Source organism: Danio aesculapii, chromosome 19, assembly GCF_903798145.1.
Source record: "Danio aesculapii chromosome 19, fDanAes4.1, whole genome shotgun sequence".
In the NCBI taxonomy this organism is placed as follows: Eukaryota; Metazoa; Chordata; class Actinopteri; order Cypriniformes; family Danionidae; genus Danio; species Danio aesculapii.
This window is the reverse complement of record NC_079453.1, coordinates 24469433-24493258: the sequence shown is the minus strand read 5'-3', so window position 1 is coordinate 24493258 and position 23826 is coordinate 24469433. Positions and strand designations below refer to the sequence as shown.

The 23826-nt window shown below is 37.6% G+C and overlaps 1 protein-coding gene across 1 annotated transcript in view; it reads right to left on the bottom strand.

Moving 5' to 3' along the window:
- Positions 1-5184: 5184 nt before the first annotated feature.
- The window catches only part of rnf19a (ring finger protein 19A, RBR E3 ubiquitin protein ligase), a 46229-nt gene continuing 27587 nt past the window's right edge, over positions 5185-23826 (bottom strand). The window contains exons 3-10 of the mRNA XM_056479317.1: positions 22992-23200; positions 21003-21147; positions 20749-20911; positions 15145-15259; positions 12059-12220; positions 10824-11037; positions 8371-8514; positions 5185-8258 (exon numbers count right to left, since the gene is read on the bottom strand). Coding sequence (XP_056335292.1) covers positions 7544-8258; positions 8371-8514; positions 10824-11037; positions 12059-12220; positions 15145-15259; positions 20749-20911; positions 21003-21147; positions 22992-23200 — 1867 coding nt within the window. The 3' untranslated portion in view covers positions 5185-7543. The remainder of the gene's footprint in view (positions 8259-8370; positions 8515-10823; positions 11038-12058; positions 12221-15144; positions 15260-20748; positions 20912-21002; positions 21148-22991; positions 23201-23826) is intronic.

The window sequence follows — 23826 nt, the reverse complement described above, 5'->3', positions numbered from 1 at the left end:
TAAATGAATGCAATACTAGAAACTCATAGACCGCTAAAAATTTTGGAGGGAGTAAGGAGACAACACAACAAAAATTATATTGTTTATTATTCATTTATGAATAGAAATATTTAATATAGACTTTTTTTCTGATTCAAATAATAACAAAAAATCTACTATTTCTCATCAAATCTGGTCGGCTGGTTGCATACGGTCTAGTCCCAGGAGTTCAAATCGGATCTGAATTTTACGCAAACGAAGATGATCAGAACTCACAACTTTCCATTGTAAATGAATGGCTTCCGATTTGACGCTTGTCGTGTGCAGTGGAGAGGCAGCTTAACAGCTGCCGTTAATAACCGGTAGTAAAATTTGTAACGACTTTTTCTCAAAGTGACTTTAAATCTTACATTAAGCGATCTGAAGGCAAAGCAAGGTTTACAAAAGCTGGAAATATATTTCCTTTGATCCAAACATGTACACATAAAAAAAATTATCTTTAAAATCCCTCTTCAGTAAGACATGTCATACTGTTTTTGTTACCCAAGTAAAATAAAATCTAACTCATTCATTTAATCCGGAGTTGTTGTTTTTTTAAACGTCCTGCCGTTATCAGCGTGCAATGAATCTTGGGATGTTCAAGGCCACAGAGGATCCACCGGTTGTGTCCTTCATTAAGTGGAAAATAAGGAACGCATTTTGAGGCTGCGTTTGATGGAGCCATCGAATTTTTTTTTAATGAGACGGCGTTCGAATGCATCCTTCGGAGGACGCAGCCTCTAAAATGAGACACAGCTATAATCTGACAATTTAACTGAAAAAAACAGGAAGTGCATTTTCAGATTTCAATTAAAGATTATAATGCCAAACAATTTTTTTCTTAATGACCTGCACAGATGAGATGAATTGTTCACCACAAAACTTTAAATGTGAGCTAACAAAATCATATAGTTAGTTTTGATTTCTTGGGGACTTTAAAAGCTCTGTAAATTTGCAGTAAAACACAAAGATATACAGTGAGTACTCTATTACTTTTATAAGGTTAATGGTTAAATAACACAATAAAACAAATATTCTGTCATTGTTTACTCGCCTTCATATCAAGTACCAAATCCATGAGATTCTCTGCTTTTCTGTTTACCTGAAATAGTTAAAAAAAAGATAGAAAAAACATGAATCAATATGAACTGACGTAAGTTTAAATATATTAAAACAATAGGCCTACATTAATAATAAATACACATTCATTCATTTTCCTTCAGCTTAGTCCTTTATTTATCAAGGGTCCCCACAGCGGAATGAACTCATCCAGCATATGTTTTACACAGCGGATGCCCTTCCAGCTGCAACCCAGTAATGGGAAACACCCTTACACTCTCAATTTCACATACATTACGCACCCCTGCCGCAAAACCTGCCACAAAAAAAAACAAACAAAGGCCCTAATTCAGGGGTGTCCAAACTCAGTCCTGGAGGGCCGATATCCTGCAAAGTTTGGTTCCAACCCCAATCAGACACACCTGGGCCAGGTAATCAAGCTAGGCTTTCTAGAAACAACCGTGCAGGTGTGTTGAGGCAAGCTGGACCTAAAATCTGCAGGACACCATCCCTCTAGGAACGAGCTTGGACACCGCTGCCCTTTATTGAATAAAAGGTAAAATGATTATTAATTTGATGGATAAAGCTAGGATAAGAAGTGAAACGCATTTTAAAACGGACTAGGTTTACAAATATATGTAAAATAATAATATTGACTGTAGTGTAGCCTAAAAGTAGACGCTTTTTGCTGGGTTTTAAACAGACATTTAGGCTACATGGAGCACACAATATTGTTGTTGCTGTTTTAAACTACACCGCACATTACAATTTACTTAATCTCATCGGTACTGTTTTTAAAGTCAATCTATTTATTTATCCTCTGTAAGGGAAGGGTTTCATTCATTAAACTCACCCAGTCACTCTCATTAGTGTCATAACTCTATTAATATATATTCAATCAATTTCAGATAAAAGATGCACATTTCAGAGGGGGTGCATTTTATGGCAGGGGTGCGCCTCCCGCCACAACATTATAAAAATATTACTATAAAATTATATTATTGATAATTCAAATGTATTTATTCAAACATTCATAAGAGTATACAACAATCAGAAGATCAACCATACCTGCTGAACACGTGGTTCTCACCAAACCGCCACCAAAATACAAAAAAGCCGCACGAATTCATCACGAAGCAATAAAAAAACACCTACAAAACGAAATTACATCTATTGCTAATTTCGTGAAATAAAATGTGAACAAGAATGTAAGCTAAATTAGCCGCATTATGTTTAAGTCAACGACTTTTTAAAAAAATCTGCGGACGTTGCTTCGTTCAGATTTCTCATCTTTCTATATAATATGCGTTTGCAGCGCCGCTTAACCAATCACACGCCCTGCTGTTGAGTTTATGATTGAAATAACCAATCAGAGGCGTTCTGAGTTGACTTCAATTTAATGATCTAAAAATGCATTATTCTGTAATCATCATCGGGAGATGTAACATATGATAATAATTAAAAATATAAAAAAATATGAGACAGCACCACACAAAAATGCCATGCTTGGGATTTAAAGGGACAAGCCAAAAAGGAAAATTCGGTCATTTACTCACTCACTTGTAGCAAAGCTGTAAGCTAACACACACACACACAAAATAACTTTTGAAGAATGTTGGAAACTTATAACCACTGACTTCCATAGAAGGAAAAACAAACACTATGAAAGTCAGTGGTTATAAGTTCTTCAAAAATATCTTCTTTTGTGTTCAACAGATTAAAACAGGGGTGCCTAAACTTTTTCTTATAAAGAGCCAAAAACCGATCTTGATTGAGGCTAGTGGGCCGAAGGTAAATATAGTTGCCATGGTAATTTCCTAATTTATTTAATAATATATAAAACGACTAGAAAACATTGCTCATATAAACTAATACAACATTTTTATTACAGTAAAACTTATTACAACTTATTACAGTAAAACAAAACGATCTAATTTCCAGCAGTTACATTAGTTTTTGCCTTGATTTGCTCGCCGATGTCTTCTGCATAGGCCTCTATTTGTGGAGTGACAGTATTTACTTTTTTTAAAATCTGATTTATTTACAACATTTAATTGAAATGTTACGTCAAATTAGAAATGACGATGTCCGTCTTTAAAGGCATTCACTCCAACCTTCTACATTGTTCTCACTCTCCTCTCAGATGGGATGATGGGCCAAATCAAAGGTTACAATGGGCCAACTTTGGCCTACAGGCCCTACTTTGAGCATCTCTGGATTAAAGAGACCAACTGAGGTTAAGTAAATTGTACTTTATGGTTGAACTATCCCATCATGTAATTTCGAGCCAAGTTCAATAAGGAAAACCAATAATATCCATCCTGTTAGGCACAAATGACAGAAAGCTGACATGAAATAATTAATCACTGAGCTCAACAGGTTAACAGGTGAAGCCAATCACATGGCAGCAACTTAATGTATTTAGGCATGTAGACATGGTCAAGATGATCTGCTGCAGTTCAAACTGAGCATCAGAATGGGGAAGAAAGGTGATTTCAGTGACTTTGAATGTGGCATGGCTGTTGGTGCCAGACAGGCTGGTCTGAGTATTTCAGAAACTGCTGATTTACTGAGATTTTCATGCACAATCAATCTCTAGGGTCTACTGAAAATGGTTGGAAATAGAGAAAATTTCCAGTGAGCGGCAGTTCTGTGGGCACAAATGCTTCGTTGATGCTAGAGTTGAAGGCAACAGTAACTCAAATAACCACTTGTTACAACCGAGGTATGCAGAAGAGCATCTCTGAACGCACAACACATCTAACCTTGAGGCAGATGGGCTACAGCAGCAGACGACCTCTCCGGGTGCCACTCCTGTCAGCTAAGAACAGGAAACTGAGGCTACAATTTGCACAGGCTCACCAGAATTGGACAATAGAAGATTGATATCTGCTGCAACACTCAGATGGTAGAGTCAGAATTTGGCATCAACATAACAGCATCCTGCCTTGTATCTGGTGGTGGTGCAATTTTGTGGGGGATATTTCTTGGCACACATTGAACCCTTTAGTTACAATTGAGCATCATGTCAACGCCACAGCCTGAGTATTGTTGCTGACCATGTCCATCTCTTTATGACCACAGTGTACCCATCTTCTGATGGCTACTTCCAGCAGGACAAAGCGTCATGTCATAAAGCGTGAATCATCTCAGACTGGTTTCTTGAACATCACAATGAATTCACTGTACTCAAATGGCCTCGACAGTCACCAGAACTCAATCCAATAGAGCACATTTGGGATGCAGCTGAACAGGAGATTCGCATCATGGATGTGCAGTTAACAAATCTGCAGCAACTGCGTAATGCTATCATGTCAATATGGAGCAAAATCTCCAGTACCTTGATGAATCTTTGCCACATCTTAAGGCAGTTTCGTCAGCAAAAGGGGGTCTAACCAGGGGGTTGTACCTAATAAAGTGGTCAGTGAGTGTATAGACCAGTGGCTTTATGTAATTTCCTTTGGCCAACTATGATATCATAGCAACTAATATACAACAGTGTGGACAATGATTTGACACAAGCTACAAAAATGAATTCATAAGATATGCCAAGTAAGTGTGGGGAAAAAACAAAGTTTTGTATTCATCAAAATGGCAGCCACAGGCTTAAGGCCATGGGAAAGTGGTACCATTTGAAAAGTTTAAAAACGTCAAGATTTAAAAAGAAAATAATGCCTAAAGTTCAAAAGTTTTAAGACAATTTCAAAATGATTTTGGTGCTTTTTTTCAGGCAAATGTGTATTACGATCTATGATAAGGGGCATCAAATTACTATGGAAACATTTCCAGGAAGCAAATATTGAAATGAAAATGCTAGTTTCTTAAACTTGTTTTACAAAAAAAAGACTCATTTGTTGTAAAGCAGGCATTCTTGACCCGTTACCAAATTCAAATGATGTAAGCATTGTTCTGTTTCAATGTTTAAGTTACATTTATATCTTCATTTGTGTTATGGGTTTTGATTTGCATGAGGGTGAGCAAACGACAATTCAATCCTCTGGGTTAACTAACCCTTCACAACTTTGCCATCATTTCTTTAACCCAGTGCGTTAACGCACGCACGCACGCACACGCACACACACACACACACACACACACACACACACCTGGATTCATGTTTTTATTTTCATTTAGATATGCATTTACACGCATATTATAAAGCAAATATACAAATATCAAGCTGTTTTGAACAAGTTAGAAATCAATCGGCCCTAGTCTCTGAAGTAATAATCGAACAGATATGGGCAGGAAGGCTCAAAACGTAAGAAGAGGAGAAAAAAAAAAGAAATAGAAACGAACAATAAACAACAAAACAAAGCAGCTTGTGGCATTAGATCGGTTCCGAGAGATTACTGAGCAGCACCAGAACGGCAGCAAGAAAAGTCCACTCCTGGAAGAGACCCGGCTGAAGACGCGAACAGGACTGGGATGAACACTGCAAACACACACTCTCACACACGCGTACATACACAAGGTGAGGAGACGAGGAGGTGAGCGTGTTGAAGAGACGAGTCGTCGTCGGTAAGCCTGAGTGCTGTCTTTGGTAGGCGGTCAGTTGTGTAGTTTCTAACCGTGCGCACAGAGACGATAGGAAACCATGCCACGCCGCCTCGCTAACATTCAATGCAGCCTCATCCATTAAATTTCAATTTATAAGACACAAACCGGAGAAACAAACAGTTATTCTATGATCCAAAAGGCACCATGAGTCAATACAGATACAAACATGACAAAAAAAAAAGAATCACTTAAACAACCTGAATGCGATTACCATCTTAGCCTTTACAATGAAAGTAGTTTTTTTTTCTCTTTTATAAACAATGCAAATCCTTCCGCTTCATAAATATAAACCCACTGCACCCCTAACAGTAATTCTATTGAAAATTAGCATTAAATTGGCTTTGAAGAAACTTTCTTTGTTTGAAACATGCCAGACTTGGGTTTGGTCAATTATCCCCATCCTACCAGCAGGGGGCGCAATACGACTTCATTTAGCTCCTCGGTGTCTCTTAAACTCAAAAGCATCTACTTTTCCCCCAAAAATGGAAAATAAGCAGTGATGAAAGAAAAAAAAAAACACAAAATTAAACACTCAACCACGTACAAGAATCACTGCTGTGAAAAGGGAAATATCTGCTATTGCCTGGTCCCTCATGGGCTCATCTTGTATCATCTCAGAAATAAAAAGGAAGTTGATTCCCTCTCGACTTGCTCGTTGCCTTTGAATAGGTGCAGGTTCCTCAGACTAAAGCTATATGCTGGGTAACTGAGAGTATACGTGTGTGTGTGTATATGTGTGGTGAAGGTGCCTGAATACACGGGTGAGTAACATGACCTCTGTCAAGAACACGTCACGTCATATTTCAGCCCAAAATCAAGGAAAATGTTATTTAAAGAAAAACGAAGCCTTTCTAAAGCATCACGATTGCATTATTTTTAGGAAAATATTGCATATTTTTTATTTGCAAACAAATCTCACTCTTATTACTGCAATGAATATGATATACGCAAGTCACGGTACTATTTGCAGTACTGCCTTTATGGTGATTGAAATAATTGTACAAGGGAGATAACAAAAATACTGTATTGTCGTAATAAGAATGAGAATCATTACAAACTACAAGAGAAATAAAAGAAAGTCAAAATATTTGACATTAAATTAGAAAAATATGCTTAAATGGACAGTTCACACTCTCTTGTGCCATTTCAAACCTGCAAAATGTCTTCAGTGGAACGTAAATGATGATGTTCTGTAGTAGTAGTTTTGGCTTCCATTAAATACAATAAAAGTCAATGGGAGATGAAACTGTTTGGCTACTAACAGTCTTCCAAATTTCGATATGTTCCACAGAACAGACAGGTTTAGAGCTGGCTTAATTTCTGAGTGAACTCCCTCTTTAAATACCATGAAATTGTGTCAATACAGATCTAACCTGCTCTAAATACAGGGTTTATTTCCCATTTTGCTGGTTTTAATTTTGGGTTGAATTATGCGAGATGTTTTTGTGAGATTCATTCATGTACTTGTTCATCACAGCGACCCAGAACACTGAAAGAGGCATATGTGATTGACAGCTACATCATCAACAGCATTATCATCATCCTCAGTATCTGTGCATCACTTGCCGCCTTACATTCATCTGTTGACTTTCCGAACCGTATCCAAGCTTTAGACTAACTAGAAACACAGACCGACAGGTCTTAACAAAAACCTGTTAATCAAACTATAACCTTTGGTCAACTTTCTGAAACCTCAAGGCACAACCTGCCATTGACCAGTGTAAAAAGTGGCGCTCCTTTTCCAACATTTCAACAATCGACCATCAGACCAGGACGTTAAAACCTCCATGTAACCCTCGAAGAAAAACAAAAAAAATAAATCTTCAATTCAGTGTGCAATCCTTGGTAATAAAGTGGGCGTTGAGGTTAGCTGTGAAAGCGTTTTGGGTGAAGTCGACCCGTCTGGTTATATCTCGGTTTGAATGCAGGTGTTGCGCACAGGGCTAGCTGGCTGAGGAAGGTTGTTATTGCGTTCTTTAGGCGAGCTCTGGCCCGCATTAGCCGCACACATTAAACTCACATTCTCCTCCGCAATGTAGCACAGAGGACGCTCTGCCGCCCCATCGGGGGAGATTGGGGCTACCATAGCTTGAGGGAGGCTCCCAGAAGCAGGACAGTTTTCCAGCCGGTCGTTCTCGACTTCAGGAAGAGGGCTGACCGCTCCGCCTGTGTTGGGATGGCGGATGTGAGACTCGTAGCAGGCAGGTCTGCAGGTGTCCAGGTCAGAGCAGCTGAACTCTGAGAAGTGGCTGGAGTGCGAGTCGGCCACAGACGGAAGGCTGCCGCTCAGAGAAGGAGAGTCTAGTTCGCTGGAGTTGGTGCTGCGGCGCTCCAGAAGCTGTGCGTCCATGTCTTCGCGCGTCTCATTAATCTTGGTTCCACCGCTCTTTTTGCGCAGCTTTCCTTTACTCTTCTTGCCGGATGATGAAGATGAGGTGGAGGACGGCTCCTTGGCCCAGCGAGAAGTGAGGCATTTGCCATCGTGGAGACAGCCGGAGGGGCAAGCACTCGCTCCGGGTCCTCCACTGCTGCCATCATCCATACTGCTGCTGCCGCTGTGGTGCCGAAGCTTCCCTCTTTTAGATTCCACATCCACCTGCACCTCCACACTGTTGCCATCTCTGCTCCAACAAATAAATAAATAACCCATTAATTAAACCTTGGCTTTCTACAACACTCATATACATTCACTGAGCTGTGCTTGTAAGCTACAATTAGATTTGTTCAACAGACCTGTCCATAGGCAAGTAGGCATTGAGAATGGATCCAGCCATTGCTTTGGTGCTAGCGTTGTCACTGATTGTCCCCAGACTGACGGTACCAGACTCTCCACTCAGACTGCAACGCTCCTTTTGAACATCAGCTTGAACCTCCAACCTGAGACACAAGCAGCACTGTTAAAGCACGGTCACACCAAACCTGAATGTGTTTATAAAAGTTCCTGTAATTCAGTTTGTCTGTTCAGATTAAAGCCAGTTTCCACCTGGTTTTAAAGTGTTGGTTTACTCAAAAGTAAAATTACTGTCATTGATTAGTCAATGGATGTAAGCATGCTCAGGTATGGAAGGCAAACAGCAATGTGAGTGCAAGCCGTCGAGGGATAGGGGAGGGGGAGAACTGCGCTTCAGCACAGTTCAAGGCAACTGTACCAAGTGCGAGCACGCCCTTAATTAATGCCTATATAATTTTATTTTAGCTAAGGTTTAGGTAACTTTGTTGCACCCCCTCCAATTCCCTGGGAGCTTAATCTTTAGAACACAAATTAAGATATATTAGATGAAATCCGAAAGCTCTGAGATTGTCTGTGGATTGTTGCTTTCTATGGAGGATAAGGAATCTCTCGGATTTCATCTGCAATACATTAATTTGTGTTCTGAAGATGAGCTATGGTTTTAGGGGATTGCAACAACATGACAATGTGTAATAATTAACAGAAATTTAATTTTTGGGTGAACAAACCCTTTAAAATGCATTCATGTGACCACTTGTGTTATGATTTGGTCAAAATGGCTTCCATTCATTTATGGGAACATGCCATGTGATGCATGAGTACTTCTGAATGAACAAACCTGTGAGACAACTATGATTTTGAACCAAATTGATGAGTCTTGGCAAAATAACGTATTTGAATGCACTTGAATTCCATTAAAGTCACATGTAAGGTCACTAAGGCTGCATTTACACTGTAGATCTTGATGGTCATTTCCAATTTTGAGACTGGATCCGATTTAATGTATAAAAGAAGTGTGACTTCTTCGCTGACTGACAGCTGATAGTAAAAGAGCACCCCTTTCTCTGTATTTAATCTGTTCGAGGGTTTAATTTTTTTTAATTATTTTTGACAAGTTGTTTTACTAGTTTATGACAGAAAAGTTCTCCATGGCGTGATTTATGCATGTGATGTATGCAATAGCTTGATATTAATTTAAACTGGTTACATAGCAGATATTTCGCTCTCTCGCTCACCCTCTCTCTCATTAACATGCTTAAATACTTGTGCTACATGACAATATAAAAGCTTTTTTAGTCCTCGTGTATGACGTTTAAGGTTTGTGACTGCTGAAGTCTGTTCTGAAATGAAAGCGTCAGACTTGACGTCATTCTTTACAGTTTTTAATGACACGCAACTCGCATGGACAGGTGAAAATCCGATCTACCTGCTTACACTGCAGACACGAGGGCACGGATCCGATTCATATCGTATAAATTTCCACATATGAACAAGGCCTGAATCTGATTGGAGTTAATTGGAATCCATGTGATTTTTTTTTCCTGCTTACACGTATTTTGAGAAAAAACGTAATTGAGTCACTTGAAGCATGCAGTGTATAAGCAGCCTTAGATTCTAGACAATTTGTTTCACAAAACTTTTATCTACGATTTTCAGCTGGAAGGGCATCTGCCAAATAAAACGTATGCAATAGTAATTGGTGGTTCATTCCACTGTGATGACCCCTGATTTAGCAGGGACTAAAGGCTGATGTATACTTCTGCATCGAGTGCACGTGGATGCTTCAGCACAGCCTTCCCATTCGCATACCCTCCACTATGGCTGAGGCCAACCCTGACATGCACCTCTCAAAAAAATTTAACTACGTCACGACAACATGTAGCGCAAGCTCTGTGATTGGTCAGCTTGGTCGAATTGATGACTGTGGGTGGGACTTGGAGACATGGGAGAGGAGCGAGCCCGATGAAACGAGCATTTAACAAGTGTAGAATCCCGTGGAGATACACACTTTTGTTTTGCTTTAACTTCATGATTAAAATTCACGTCCACTGGTTTCTGCCTCTGAATGAGCCAGTTTGAGCTACTTGTACAATAAGGTATCATTACAGGTATTTCCAGTGTAACCATCCCCAACAAAGAAAATCCACACAGAGGAATTTAGAAGTATAGAAACCCCACTGCTAGCTAGTGTTATTGTCAGAGCAACACAAACAGAGGAATATATGCAATGCATGCACCACATGTTACAGCATTAACTCAATGCAGAAGTATAATTCAGCCTTTAGCCAAAATAAAATGAGTGAGTTTCTATGTAATCATACTTGCAGAGAGTATGTAATGTAATTTAAATTTTATCATGTCTACATAATACATCACAACAAAATAAATAAATACAATTCAATGACATTTATTGAATAATAAAGCACAAATTAACCTGTAGACAGGTGTCACTGACCTGTTGAAGCAGTTGACCATGGCACTTCCTGACAAGCTGCCAGTGATGCTCGCTCCAGCAAGGGCCATAGTGCTGGCGTTCTCACTTAGGTTGTCTCTCATTGCTCCGATACGCTCCATGTGGCTCCCGCTGGCACTCAGACTGCCCGTCAGACCCCCTACACTGCCCTCACCAATGCTGGGGTTTTGCCTGGTCTCTGCTACTGAAGTGGTGTCTATTGAGATACAAAGGCAACTTTTATAGTCATTCATAAAGGTTTGAAACATCATGGAAACAGACAATAAGCAAGAACAGAACTATATAAAATAGGAATGTCAGTATTTAGCTAATTTTAAGTAGGTAAATTAAAAATAGAATGTTGCATCAAATCACAGTGTGTACTAGTGTCTGTGAATAACACATTTAAATATTAAAATTTCTGTCTCCATTGGAAAATTTAATGTCATTAACATTTATTAAAATGTTAAAGAATATTGCATTTCATATCATTTTTGCATTCATGACTTAAATGTAATTTCCTGTTGCGCAGCCAAAAAAGAACATCTATGCTACTTGATTTTAAAGGTTATAAAAAGAAAAAGAACTCCATTTATAATAATAAAAAATCCATTTCATGCACAGATTATTTTTGATTAAATTAATTAGACATTCTTCTGATTACTAAAAATGTCTGCATTTCTAAAAAGAACCCAGAAAAAAAATGCAGAAAACTTTAAATAAGTCAAGCTTGTTTCTAAATCTATTTTCCTCCAGCACACACGACACATCAGAACAAAAGTTGCTTGTTCCCGGTGTTACCCCAGCTTCGGAGGAATTATTTGGCGTTTGAGAAATTAAGCTACTTGATCCCTGAGTATCAGCAATTATGTCTGGATAGGGATAAACTCAAGGTCTTAACACATTAATTCTGGTCCCTGAATATAATTCACCTTCACTCAGAGTCTAGTGAGACCCGTATTACACAGTACAATCTAACACAATCTCGCACACTCCAGGAAGTGCACTTCAAACTAGAGCACACTTCACACATTTGCATTAAAGATGAACGAGGCAGAGTGAAAGTGTGAAATGTGATAGACGAATCCTGAGGGAGTGACAGTCAAGACAGAACCTGTGAATAAGATCCTGGCACAGAGAAGGACAGACTCTGAGCGCTTTTTAAACGGCGTGTGACATTGAGATTTACAAATGTGTTAAGAACAGCCGTGAGTTTGCCTTTAGTGAGATACACTTACCAGTCACAGCAGCTCCGGTGCCAGGGTTCATGTCGTTCTCATCATCAAACTCAATGCGAACACCTTTACCGTTGCCCGCAGATACACCGCAACCACCGCTGCGGCACAGAGAGATGGGCACCACACCATAGACGTACGCCAACATGATGGGCACTCCTATTCCTGCACAGACACACAATATTATGGTTACACAACAGTTGCTACACAACACTTATAGCCACCTTTAAACTAGAGAGATTAACAATCAGATTTGCATATGATGAAGGAAATACCAGGGCTTGTTCTATAACAAAAGAACAATGTAAAAGCCTGTTCACCCCTAAGACATAACTTTTATTGTTATTTAGAATGTCTTTATTTTTCTTTACCATTTGTTTTGTTTTTGTTTTAGGGTGCACTCACACTATGCTATTCGAAACGTGCCCAACTGCGTTTCCCGGTTCGTTTGACAAGCGTGAGTGCTGTGAATCTGGCTCAGGCACCGTTCAGTTGGCTGGCCCTGACCCGGTTGGAAGAGGTGTGCCAGAGCGCAGTTCGGTTGGGGTGGTACGCTTGTAGTGTGAGTGCAAAGCACGTCTGAGCCCAAAACTGAAGACATGGTGCCACTTTTTAGGGACTGTTCACATGGATTTATGAATCATTCTAGCTTTTCAATGAACGCAAACTGTCATAGTTTACTAAAGACGCAAACCCCTCACTGCATGTCAGCTGCACTTTCAGCAAACCTCCTAATACCTGCAGCATGAGGACTTTTATGATCATTTGAGCGTTAAAAGTTGTGGATTTGTTTGGCAAAATATTTGACTGTGTGCTACTGCATCCCAAACGAATAAACGATATAACTAAAGAAATTGCCACTGTACGGAGCGAGAACGCTTCTCTTCCTGTTAAACTGAACAGTAGCATCAATGGATGTAAGCATGCTCAGGTTTGAAAGGCAAACAGCAGTGTGAGTGCAAGCTGTCGAGGGATAGGGGAGGGAAAGAATTGCGCTTCAGCACAGTTCAAGGCAACTGTACCTAGTGCGAGCACGCCCTTAATTAACACCTATATAATTAGATTTTAGCTAAGGTTTAGGTAACTTTGTTACACGTTTTGTGTTTTCAACAATTTTAATTTGAGTTATTTTGGTATATCACGTTTAGAGAAATAAATTTGTTTTATATTAGTCTAAAACGTAGCAGAAACAAATAGAAACAAAATAGAGTGTGTTAATTATAATGAAGCTGCTCGGAAGGCTAGAAAGACCAAATGCAATTGTGTGGACATTGCAATGAGATAAGCAATAGCAATAGAATGTAACTGATAAAGTATTTCAACATGGTGTATTTTATATTTAAGTACATGTACTTTACTGTAGTATTTCAATTTAGGAAAACTTACATTTTTACTTCACTACATCTAAAAGCATAATATTATACTCTAAAACACTTCATAAATAACATGTTTCTCGTTATTTTGAGCTGTAGAAATAGTCACCCACTCTCAGATATGATTATAGAATATAAATACATAGAATGAGCATATTGTTTTCACTTTAACTTTTCAATTAGTTTGCAAACACACTGAATGATTTGGTCATTAAGACTGCACTTGTTCTAGAGAGCCCTCAGACATCAGTTAACTATTTACTGAATAAAAAGGTAAATTCTGAACTCAAAGATCTCTCTCAGATAGTTCACCCAAAAATCATTTACTCCCCTTCATTTGGTTTTTAACCTTTATGAGTTTCTTTCTTCTGTTGAACACAAAGGAAGATTTTGAAGAATGCTGGTTGATGGTCCCAACTGACTTCTGTTGTTAGAAAACTATGGAATTTACTATGGAAGTATTATTATGGGAGTCATAAATTCCCAGCAACCAGCATACTTCATTATATCTTTCTTTTGGGCATGAAGCCATGACTGCCTGTGATCTGCTAAAAACACACACTTGTGGTATTTAGCAGTAGCAATAAGCACAAGATGAGCTTTGGTTATGAAATAAAACATTTGTTTAAAATCTTGAACTATATTCTCTTTCCAATTTAAGTCATTTTTTTTTACTTCTTTTTACTGGAAAAAACCCTTCTAACAAATTCAGGGTTCATACACATTTTTACTGCAAAAATTCCATGACTTTTCCAGGACTTTTTTTAATGTTTTAATGTCTACATATACGTGGTAAATCATAATAAACTTTTAGATTCATTACAGGATGTCATAAAACACGCAATAGTTTCAATTTATTTTTATATCTATGTAAAACGGATGATGCTTTCACAGCACTAATAATGTGACGGTATGTTTTGGCGAAGAAAAGGAAAAGTAGTAAAAACAACTAACCTCCATTCCAATATAGAGATATTTGTCAAACTAATTTTAGATAATCTTAATAGTTTGTTAACAGTAGGTAAAATACTTCTGTTATAAAGCCGCGATCACACTGCACTTTTCAGACTTCCATTCATAGGCCTGCGAATGCGGCAGACCAGTTTCGCATTTCACTGCATTCGAAAGCTCAAGCTTAGTGAATTCTTACCTGCTAAATCACATCAAGTGATAGTGTAAGACCAATAGAAGATAATTTAAAATAAGTAATTTAAAATATGGAGCTGCCCCTTTTCGCAGGGCCGTACGACAGAATTTTGCAAGCACAAGCTCTACTGTGACCGCAGCTCAAGTCGCTTTGGACAAATATGTCTGCTAAATGACTAAATGTAAAAGTAATTTCCATGTTTTTTCCAAAACCTTGTGGGTTTTTCTGTTTTTCCAAAACTTATCCAGGCCTGGAAAACGCCATGTCAAAATACCATGACTTTTCCAGGTTTTCCATAACCGTATGAACCCTGTATATTATCTGTAACTTTACAAACATAATTGGTTTAAGTAGCTTATCCAACAATGCATTTTATATGATGAATGTTATGTTAAAGCAAAAGGTGTTTTATCTTTGCATTTATTTATATCTACAAAAAAAATCAACTCAATTAATTGCATGTAATACTTTGGTTTATGAGTTCCGAACAAACAGATTAAGTGTTTTCATAAGAATACAAAATACTAAATCAACAAGTATCTGATTTAGAAAAAAATAAATCCACTTACCAACAGTAACAGCAGCAACCACTGGAGACACAATGACAGACAAAGTCACCCCGCCGGCTATGACAAGGTTCCTCTTGTGCTTGGAGATGTCTTTCCCTTCATAACGATTATGAATCTGAATCAGATAGATTAAAAGAATAAGTGATTAAAAGCATCCATCTGCTAGCACACTGCTCATTCACATTCATTATTTCTACTAAAACTACGCTTTTGGTTTCTAATATAACATAACTTTCTGCTCGATCATCTGACAAGAATCTTAAAGATTAAAAAAGGCTGATAAAGTTTGTGATAAGACATGCAGGTCAGCACATTTAACATTCACAGCTCAGTTTGAATCCAGGTCAGATAAACAGACCATTATGGAAATCCCTTCATAATGAAATTCAGACTGAACGGCACATATCTGAAGTGTTATTAATCATTGTACAAGTGACCCAGTTTGCAGTGGGTTAATCTGGTTCAGAGACAGGCTGCATATTAAAGAGGATCTATTATGCAAAATTCACTTTTACATGATGTTTGAATGCTCATGAGTGTGCACCACCAGTTTATCAATGCTAGAAATCCAATCACTGCTTTATTTATAGACAGCCAATAAATACGCTTCTGAAACATACTTTTACAGGTTTCACCCTACTATGATGTCAAAATCCCGAAGTTGCCACCGTTTTCCTTGAGATTTTTCCAACAGTGTATTAAATATTATTAATTGTATACATATTGCTTATTTCAATGTTTAAGTAAAATAGCATCTGTGGCAAACATAACCTGACAAAAGCTGCTCTACAATAAACCAGACAGCCATATTAGAATCATGAGTTTTAAGTGGTGATGTGTATTTTATAACCCATGTGTATTAATGAGTACAGGATTTGAACTCTTTGCAAATGTCAAATTCCCTGACTTCAACTAAAAAGCTGAATTTCCATGACCTATAAGGAATAACAAAAAAGCAGGTAGCTATGGTGTTGAGAAGTCCCTCTAGAATTAGCCATTCTGCAGTCGCTGAATTTAATGCCAAAATCAAGCAAATAGCACAAAATTTCTAGGAGCTTGCATTTTTTTAGATTACCGCAGATTCTGAACTGTCATAGACACAGCATGGTGATGAGCATTTTTAGGTGTGTGACCTGCTTCAGACACATCATGTGACTATCACAATGCTCATTCAGCCAAAGCATATTTGAATACATTCATTTTATTCAAAGCTAAAATTATATATTTAACATTATTTTAAACTCTATTCTGAAGAGATTTGATTGAGTTTTGTTTATTTTGATCATTTAGAGTCATTCATACATTAAACATAATATAGTAGGCTTCATATGGTTATATGGTCAACGTTTTTTCCTCTGTCTCAGAAAAAGAAATAAATAAATAAAATAAATTTATCTTGAGGACAACAAATGAATAAAGAACTAATATTTGTAAATGTGTGTATATTCTCACCGCAAAACACAATATATGGCACAAATATTGATATAAGAAATATATTTTTAGGCCACAAAAAACCCAGCAGCACATGTAGCCTCTGTTAGAGAGCAATTTCATCATTCTGAGTTCATATTAGTCCAAAAGGTGATAACAATAATAGTTAAACAAGGCAGTTTGCTAAAAAAAATTAAAATAAAATAAAAAATAAATCTGCTCTACTCCATGGCTTTGTGGCTGTTTATCAAGACGACGACAAGGTTTGTTTGAGCCCGGGTCGACCATGGCTAGTTATTATATGTATAAATAATTGCGCTGTAATCTCCCGGCTGTGCGTGTATTTTAAATATGGCGTTTTTTTTGTTTTCATTCTGGATTGTTGCGTAAGCAAATGACGTATCTCTGTAAACCAATAGCGTTCAGCTGCGCGTCTAGCTCCGCCTTTTGGTACCCTTTCTCGTGTTTGGTACCCTTTCGAAAGGGTGCCGAAAAAGTGGTACGGTACGGTATGCTTTTTGACAGTGGAAACGGCTATAAAAGCGTACCAAACCAAACCGAACCGTACCGTACCACTCAGTGGAAACGGGCCTTATGATGCATGCAAGGTCAAAAAACACTTTCATTGTCTTATAATATGCATTTATTTTTACCTAATTATCTAAACCACTCTCAAATGATTTGTTCAGCGATTCATTTGTTCCAAAAACCCCTCCTTATTGCGATGCTTATCTGCGCTGATTGATCCAATGATCCAGTTTGATGTGATTGGTCGACTGTGTTCAGTGCGAGGCCGAGAGAAATGCCCACTATGGCTTTTATCAACATTGAAGTAGCCAGAGTGTAAAGTATATGTGTGAGCCCAATGCAGAAGTGCATTAAAGCATTGCAGTTAAACACCAGCATATTGATCCATTCTTAACCACACAGTGCCAAAACCGGAACTATTTTGAAACTCGACCACCGCACTTGTGTAGGAACAGCTGATGGCCATAGCAATGATAAATTGCAAAGGATTAAGAGCTCACAAACGGATTTATATTGGTAAAAAAAGTGGCACGGGTCGCATTTTCAACGTGGCTTTACACACGATATGCGGATATAAAGAGTTAACCAGATACACTACAAGCCGTGGACCGATTACAAGTAAAAAAACACAATTAAATATTTTGCAAGCTAGAGAAAACAAAGCGGCAACCATTTTAATTGCATGCACTTACACTTGTGAACTTGGGGAAGAAACCCTGACCTGTCAGAGCCTGACAGGAACTTTTGTCAGTACACAAAGTTCCATACATCAACAGTCTTTTCTGATCCTTCCTTTAACAAACGGCCAATGAATCCCCCATTGCAACATAGGTTATTGTATTAATCACCAGAACATTCACTCATTTTCAGTCATGAGCAGTCCCACACACCCCCTGCATTCAGCTAGAGTTTGAAGGGAAAGCCACGTTCATGTTTTACCGGATCCGGCACTTTATATTTGTTTCATGTCAACATTGATACGAACAGGCAAAAGATCAGAACGAACGACGAATCATTTAAACAACTCTGAGTCGCCTTTATTTATTTATTTTTTTAAATCTGTATTTTTAAACATGATGCACTTTTAGATTTAAACATCAGCTGGATGTTTTCATTCACTTAGAGCTGTGTTACTGTATGGAGGGTCATTTTCAAAAACCCATAATAGGGGCTCTTTAACAGGTACAACCTCGTGTCAGCGTTTGATTGCCACTTGACAGGTGGGAAAGGAATAAAATAGCAGTGAAAAAATGCCTAACCATAATGATTAACGGAGTTTCTGAAATAACGTGATAAAAATGGCATTGAAAAAATCATTTTGATAAATGGAATTACAATTTAAAAATGACAAACTAAAACATCCCATAAAAAAAAATGTATAAAACTCCATGACTTTCAATGTCAATTATATTCCTGAAATTCATTGACCCCATTATATAGTTTCTGTTGTAGAGCAAAACATTCAAGTATACATGATTTATGTTTACAACGGATCTTATTTTGCTAATTAATTGAAAGCCCTCATTACAAAACCCCACAGGAAAATCTCAAAGGAGCCTGTAGCAAATTACCCCTGAGACTTGTGCAACGCAGCACAACAGGTCCCCTTCAACTCGCACAACACCAAACCCTTAATGCAGGACATAAAATTATATAACACGACTTTTATTTTGACATGCAAATCTCCAATCTGCTAAAGTTTTAAGAATAGCACTTGTCAGATTGATGTTAACGTGCTGGCAAAAGCTTCTAACGGGGTTTATAATAGCAACAGTGTTTTTCTAGTCAGACAAAATGAAAGCCCTTATTATCTTGTAGTCATGACAAAAGAATTCAGAGAAACTGGTTCACAAAAGGAGCTGTCACAGGAAATGTTGTCTGATTAAAAGAAAATCAACCGATGTGTATTTTTCCTCAATTGAGCCCACGTCATTCGCCAGCGAGTTGACAGCCCAAATTAAGGTTGATAATGCAGGATTTGTAATGGTTGTCTAATGATAAATAAAAAAGGAAAACGTCCATGATTGCCAAGACAGTTTGGCATTCATAAAAGGTTTATTAATAGAACATTGTGGTGGTAAAGTTGAAACCTGAAAGATCAATTCTCCTTGGCGTTTTCATGTTTTTTTTCCAAATTGTCATCTAAATGAGGTCTGCTGTAAACATAACATGGTGATACTTTATTTGCTCTACAATTCAATTTACACAGAATTTCAATAACAAAAAGCTGCAAGATTATTGTACAATGTTTAACTAGAGTGCTTTTATGCTGTAAAACAAAACGTAGCACTGAACATTTGAAACAAGTTTGTGTTTGTAACGTTTCACTTTGAATTGCCAATCTTTTAAAAAAGGCTGCCTGATAAATACATTATTTTTCATAAAGGTTTATATTAATCATTAAAATGAACATATTAAAATCATATCACAACTTTACTCTATGTGAATAAAGTCTCAAATGCCAATTTCTACCATTTTAAAGCATGCAGTTTATGCATACAACATAAAAAAGCATATAACAAAACATTTAATTAGATAAATTGTTTTAATTGGATAAAATAATTTATCAAATTACTTGATTAGCTCTAAGAATTAATTTAGAATTAATGATTGCAGGCATTTAGATGTTCTTAAAGACTTAAATGAAAACGTATTTGTTAGACTTTAATCTCGTGCTATTTTAATTTCATAAACTGTAAATGTTATTAGGATTATAAAACAAATTACATGAACCACAAGTTGCAGTTACACAAAAAAAAAACACTAAACTGCATGCTTTAAAATGGTCAAAACTGGCATTTGAGATTTGCTAATCATCAGTCACCCAAGCCTTGGACTTTTCTCTCTGATACAATCAAGATGTAGCATGCACTGCACTTTAACCAAACCCTTACTTAAAACAATATTGCCTACAATAATTTTCCACCAACAGTCAAACTGTGTTCACCTTTTCGACTGTGTACTTGTCTATCTGTGCCTACATGTGTGTAATGTGTGTTTTTCTTAAAGTATTTATTGTCTTTTACGTATAACTGTGAACATTGCTAGTAGTATAATGTTTATTTGGTATGTTTGTATGATGTAGACAGTTTGTATGTTTGCACTGTCTGCATTTCACACTGTCTAGAGCCGGCACGTAAGCTTTTCACTCATCATAGTACACGTGCTGTTGCTGATGGTGTGACAATAAAAGTGATTTGATTTGATGTACATAAAATCTGAATATTGTATTGTCAGCTTTTTCAATATCATGCAGCCACAGTTTTCTGTCATCCAGGACGTTCAAAAGCCAGTTGCAAAATACTCTTGATTGTCTAAAACTAAGTAATACCTCTATTGATAATTGCGAGCTTGCGTAATGAGTTTAGCATCCTGCAATAATGTCATAAGACTTTAAAAGGTTTCAGAAAGTTACAACTTCTCTCAGTCCTAAAAGAAAATCTCTATTGGCACGATGCGGACACTTACTATAGTAACCAACGCAAACACACCAAATATTACCTGACTATTTGATAATATCATAATTTTCAAACCCAGTCTTTTGAACTGTTTTAAGCATTATGCAATACAAGATTAATCAAAGTCAGAGTGCTATCAATTACACCACACCCTTCATTTTCAACATTCAAAGACCTGACCACCCACCTTTCTACCCACATAAACCGGAATCCCAATGATCATCGCGGGTATGGCAATGCCTGCAATCAGGGCAATGCCAACAGGAGCTCCCACAAGCGTGCCCAACTGCCACAGGATTTTCTTCTTCCTGCTCCAGGGCTTCTTACCCCAGAATGTGCATCCCGAAGGACTGTGACAGAAATCAAAACACAGAATATGTTAATGATGGACATCATACGGCTGTATTTTCTGAACACTGCAGTGGTGTCCCGCTCACTGACCTTAAGTAGTGCAGGTCAGAGATCTCCTTCATACACAGCCAGCAGAACTCACAGCCGCACACAGCACAGGTCATGTGATTACAGCTCCCATCATTCATCTTAATGATGTAGGCCGCACAGCGGGGACATGGCTTAATGTCGTCAGCTTAGGGAGGCAAACAAAACAGTTAAGAGCACTGTTTGCTGACATGACGCAAGATGTTTTCAGCTTAGGTTTGATCAGTTTGTACAAAACACAGTTTGTGATTTTACACAAGACCCCTTATTGTTCAAGACCATATATGAAAGCCCACCAGATGTTCATGATATTTCTGATTGTACCAGGCAGATACTTGTTTTGGTAACACTTAAAAATAATGGTCAATTAGCTACTGCTTGTTAAATTATTGACTAACATGAACAAAAAAAAATGAACAATACTTTTATTACAGCATTTATTCATCTTTATTAACTTTTGTAAAATAAAGTTGTTCATTGTTAGTTTCTGTTAACTCATATAAACTAACGCTAACAAGAACAACTTACAATTTTAATCATGCATTAGTAAATGCTGAATTATGATAAATAAATGCTGTACAAGATTCTTCATCTCGCAAGTAGAACTAACCAATCTGATTGACACATTGTTTGGAATATACACATTTCAGTAATAACGACAGACTAATTACCTCAGACAAACACAGCAGTGCCTTTTACTTTTCTCTATAAACTATCAGAGCTGCAGCAAGGGTTTGTCCATTTGTCACCTTTTCTTTTGTCGCGAGCACAAAGTGCATTGAAAATGGTGAAGAAAATCACGCTCTCGCACTTGTCACTTCAGGTCAGAATAACAACATATGCAAAAATGAGTGCCGTATAGCAGCAGTGAGGTGATTGTAAATAAAGGATGTAAGGGTGTCACCGGAGTGGCTTTTTGGTTTCTTTTCTTGTGCATCCCAGCCACTAGCTTCCCATCCAAAAAAGTTTAGCATAGGGGGTTATGTAGTCATTCAACTTCACAATTTGTAAGGTTTACAGGCTCAGACACCTTAAAGATGTTGATCTCCCCTTACCATTGCACACATTTTGTAACATTTTAATCAGTCAAGTTTAAAAGTCTATTTAACACTTATGTTTATTTTATTGTAAAGAGATGAGATATTTTGTTTAAATATTTGTTGTGACTGAGTTAAAACTATTAGCCTTAGTAATGTTGGTAAATTAAAATAAAGTGGTTAAAAATAATAATAAAATCTAATATTCCTAAATGTACTGTTAAAAAAAAATTTCAATTATTGATATCAAATGATATGAAATATGTTATCGTGATTTTTTTTTGCAATATCACCCAGCCCTATGTGCAACATTTCCAATACTTTAGACAGATGCTTAGTTATTTTCTACAAAATAATAATAGGTTTATTTCTTGCAAGAGAATAGATGAAAAGAGAAGTATAATCCTGTTTCTATTGTAGCATAAAGTATCATTGCTTGACATGTATACATCCCGTGTATCTGTAAATACATGTATATTATTTCCTGCAGTTAAAAATAATGATAATATTACACGGGGTCACACTCTTCAAAACACAAACTTTCTTGGGTTTCTCAGGTGTTTTATTCACATGGATATAAACCAATAACAAACCAAACTCTAGCTCTGCATCAAAAGCTCTTGTGTGAAAGCGAATCTAGATTACAGATCCACTGCAGTACCGGATTGGATTTGAAGTCCATGTGAAAATAAAATGTACAATGTTTATATTGCTAGCCCACATCTTTAGGTGAACAATTAATCCATGTAAATTAATCCACAAAAAAAGTTCAATTAAAGTTTGACGATTTGCTTCTGCGTTGGAGTGGCAATCACTGAAATGTCAGTTTTACGGCTTCAGACACACAATTCTTAACCTGCCACTCTTATTGTTGGTTTGCTTTAAGGAAATAAGTAAAAAGAAAAACCCCGCCCCTACAAAATGTTCAATACATGCATGTCTGTGTGTGTGTTACCAGCAGCGCCGCTCTCCTGGCTGTAGCTGAGTGAGGATGATCTGAAGGGTCTCAGCCGCAGACTCTGGGCTCTCTGCTGTCGGGCGGCGTCACAGGTCTGATTCGGATGCCACAGCTGTTTACAGTGGTAACAGAACTCAGTCCCGCAGCCGTCACGACCACACGTGATCTTTGGACAGCTGGCACAACCGAAGGCAATGACCGCATACCTGTCAAATCAAACAGATAAATACTTCTCACAACCATGCACTACAAAAGGTCCATGAACTCATGGTTATCTGAGGTCACCCATCTAACAAAAACATCTTTATTAAGATGCATTAGCAAAGAAAACACCCATTACAGCTACTTTTATTAATCCTTCTTGTTTTTCCTTCATCCAAAACAAATACGCCATGCCATGTCACTGCTGCAATCCAGCTAAGAAAAGTAGATGAGCTCTTTTTGGTCAATGTAGATTAACTGCCCTGCTAATCTGAACTGACGCCATCATCAATTACAGCAGCCAATGGCCACTGTGATCCAATCATTATTAATGAGAACCTATTAAGCTGCAAATTGCGCTTGTCTGCAGAGCTAATGATTGTTAGAAAGTCACAAGGGGCAGATGGAGAAATCAAAGACGACAGTGACAGGATCACTTTGCTAAGTGTTGTGTGTAAGACAGCAAAGCTGAATAAGAGTCTTTGATAGAGCCATTATGATGTGATATTAAAAAAAAAATCAGCAGAAGATAAAATAGAGCTTTAATATGAACAACTGAATCAGTCAGGTAGTTCATCAGGAGTTTCGTTTGTGTGTCACAGACATAATTGCACCATAATTAATTTTCATA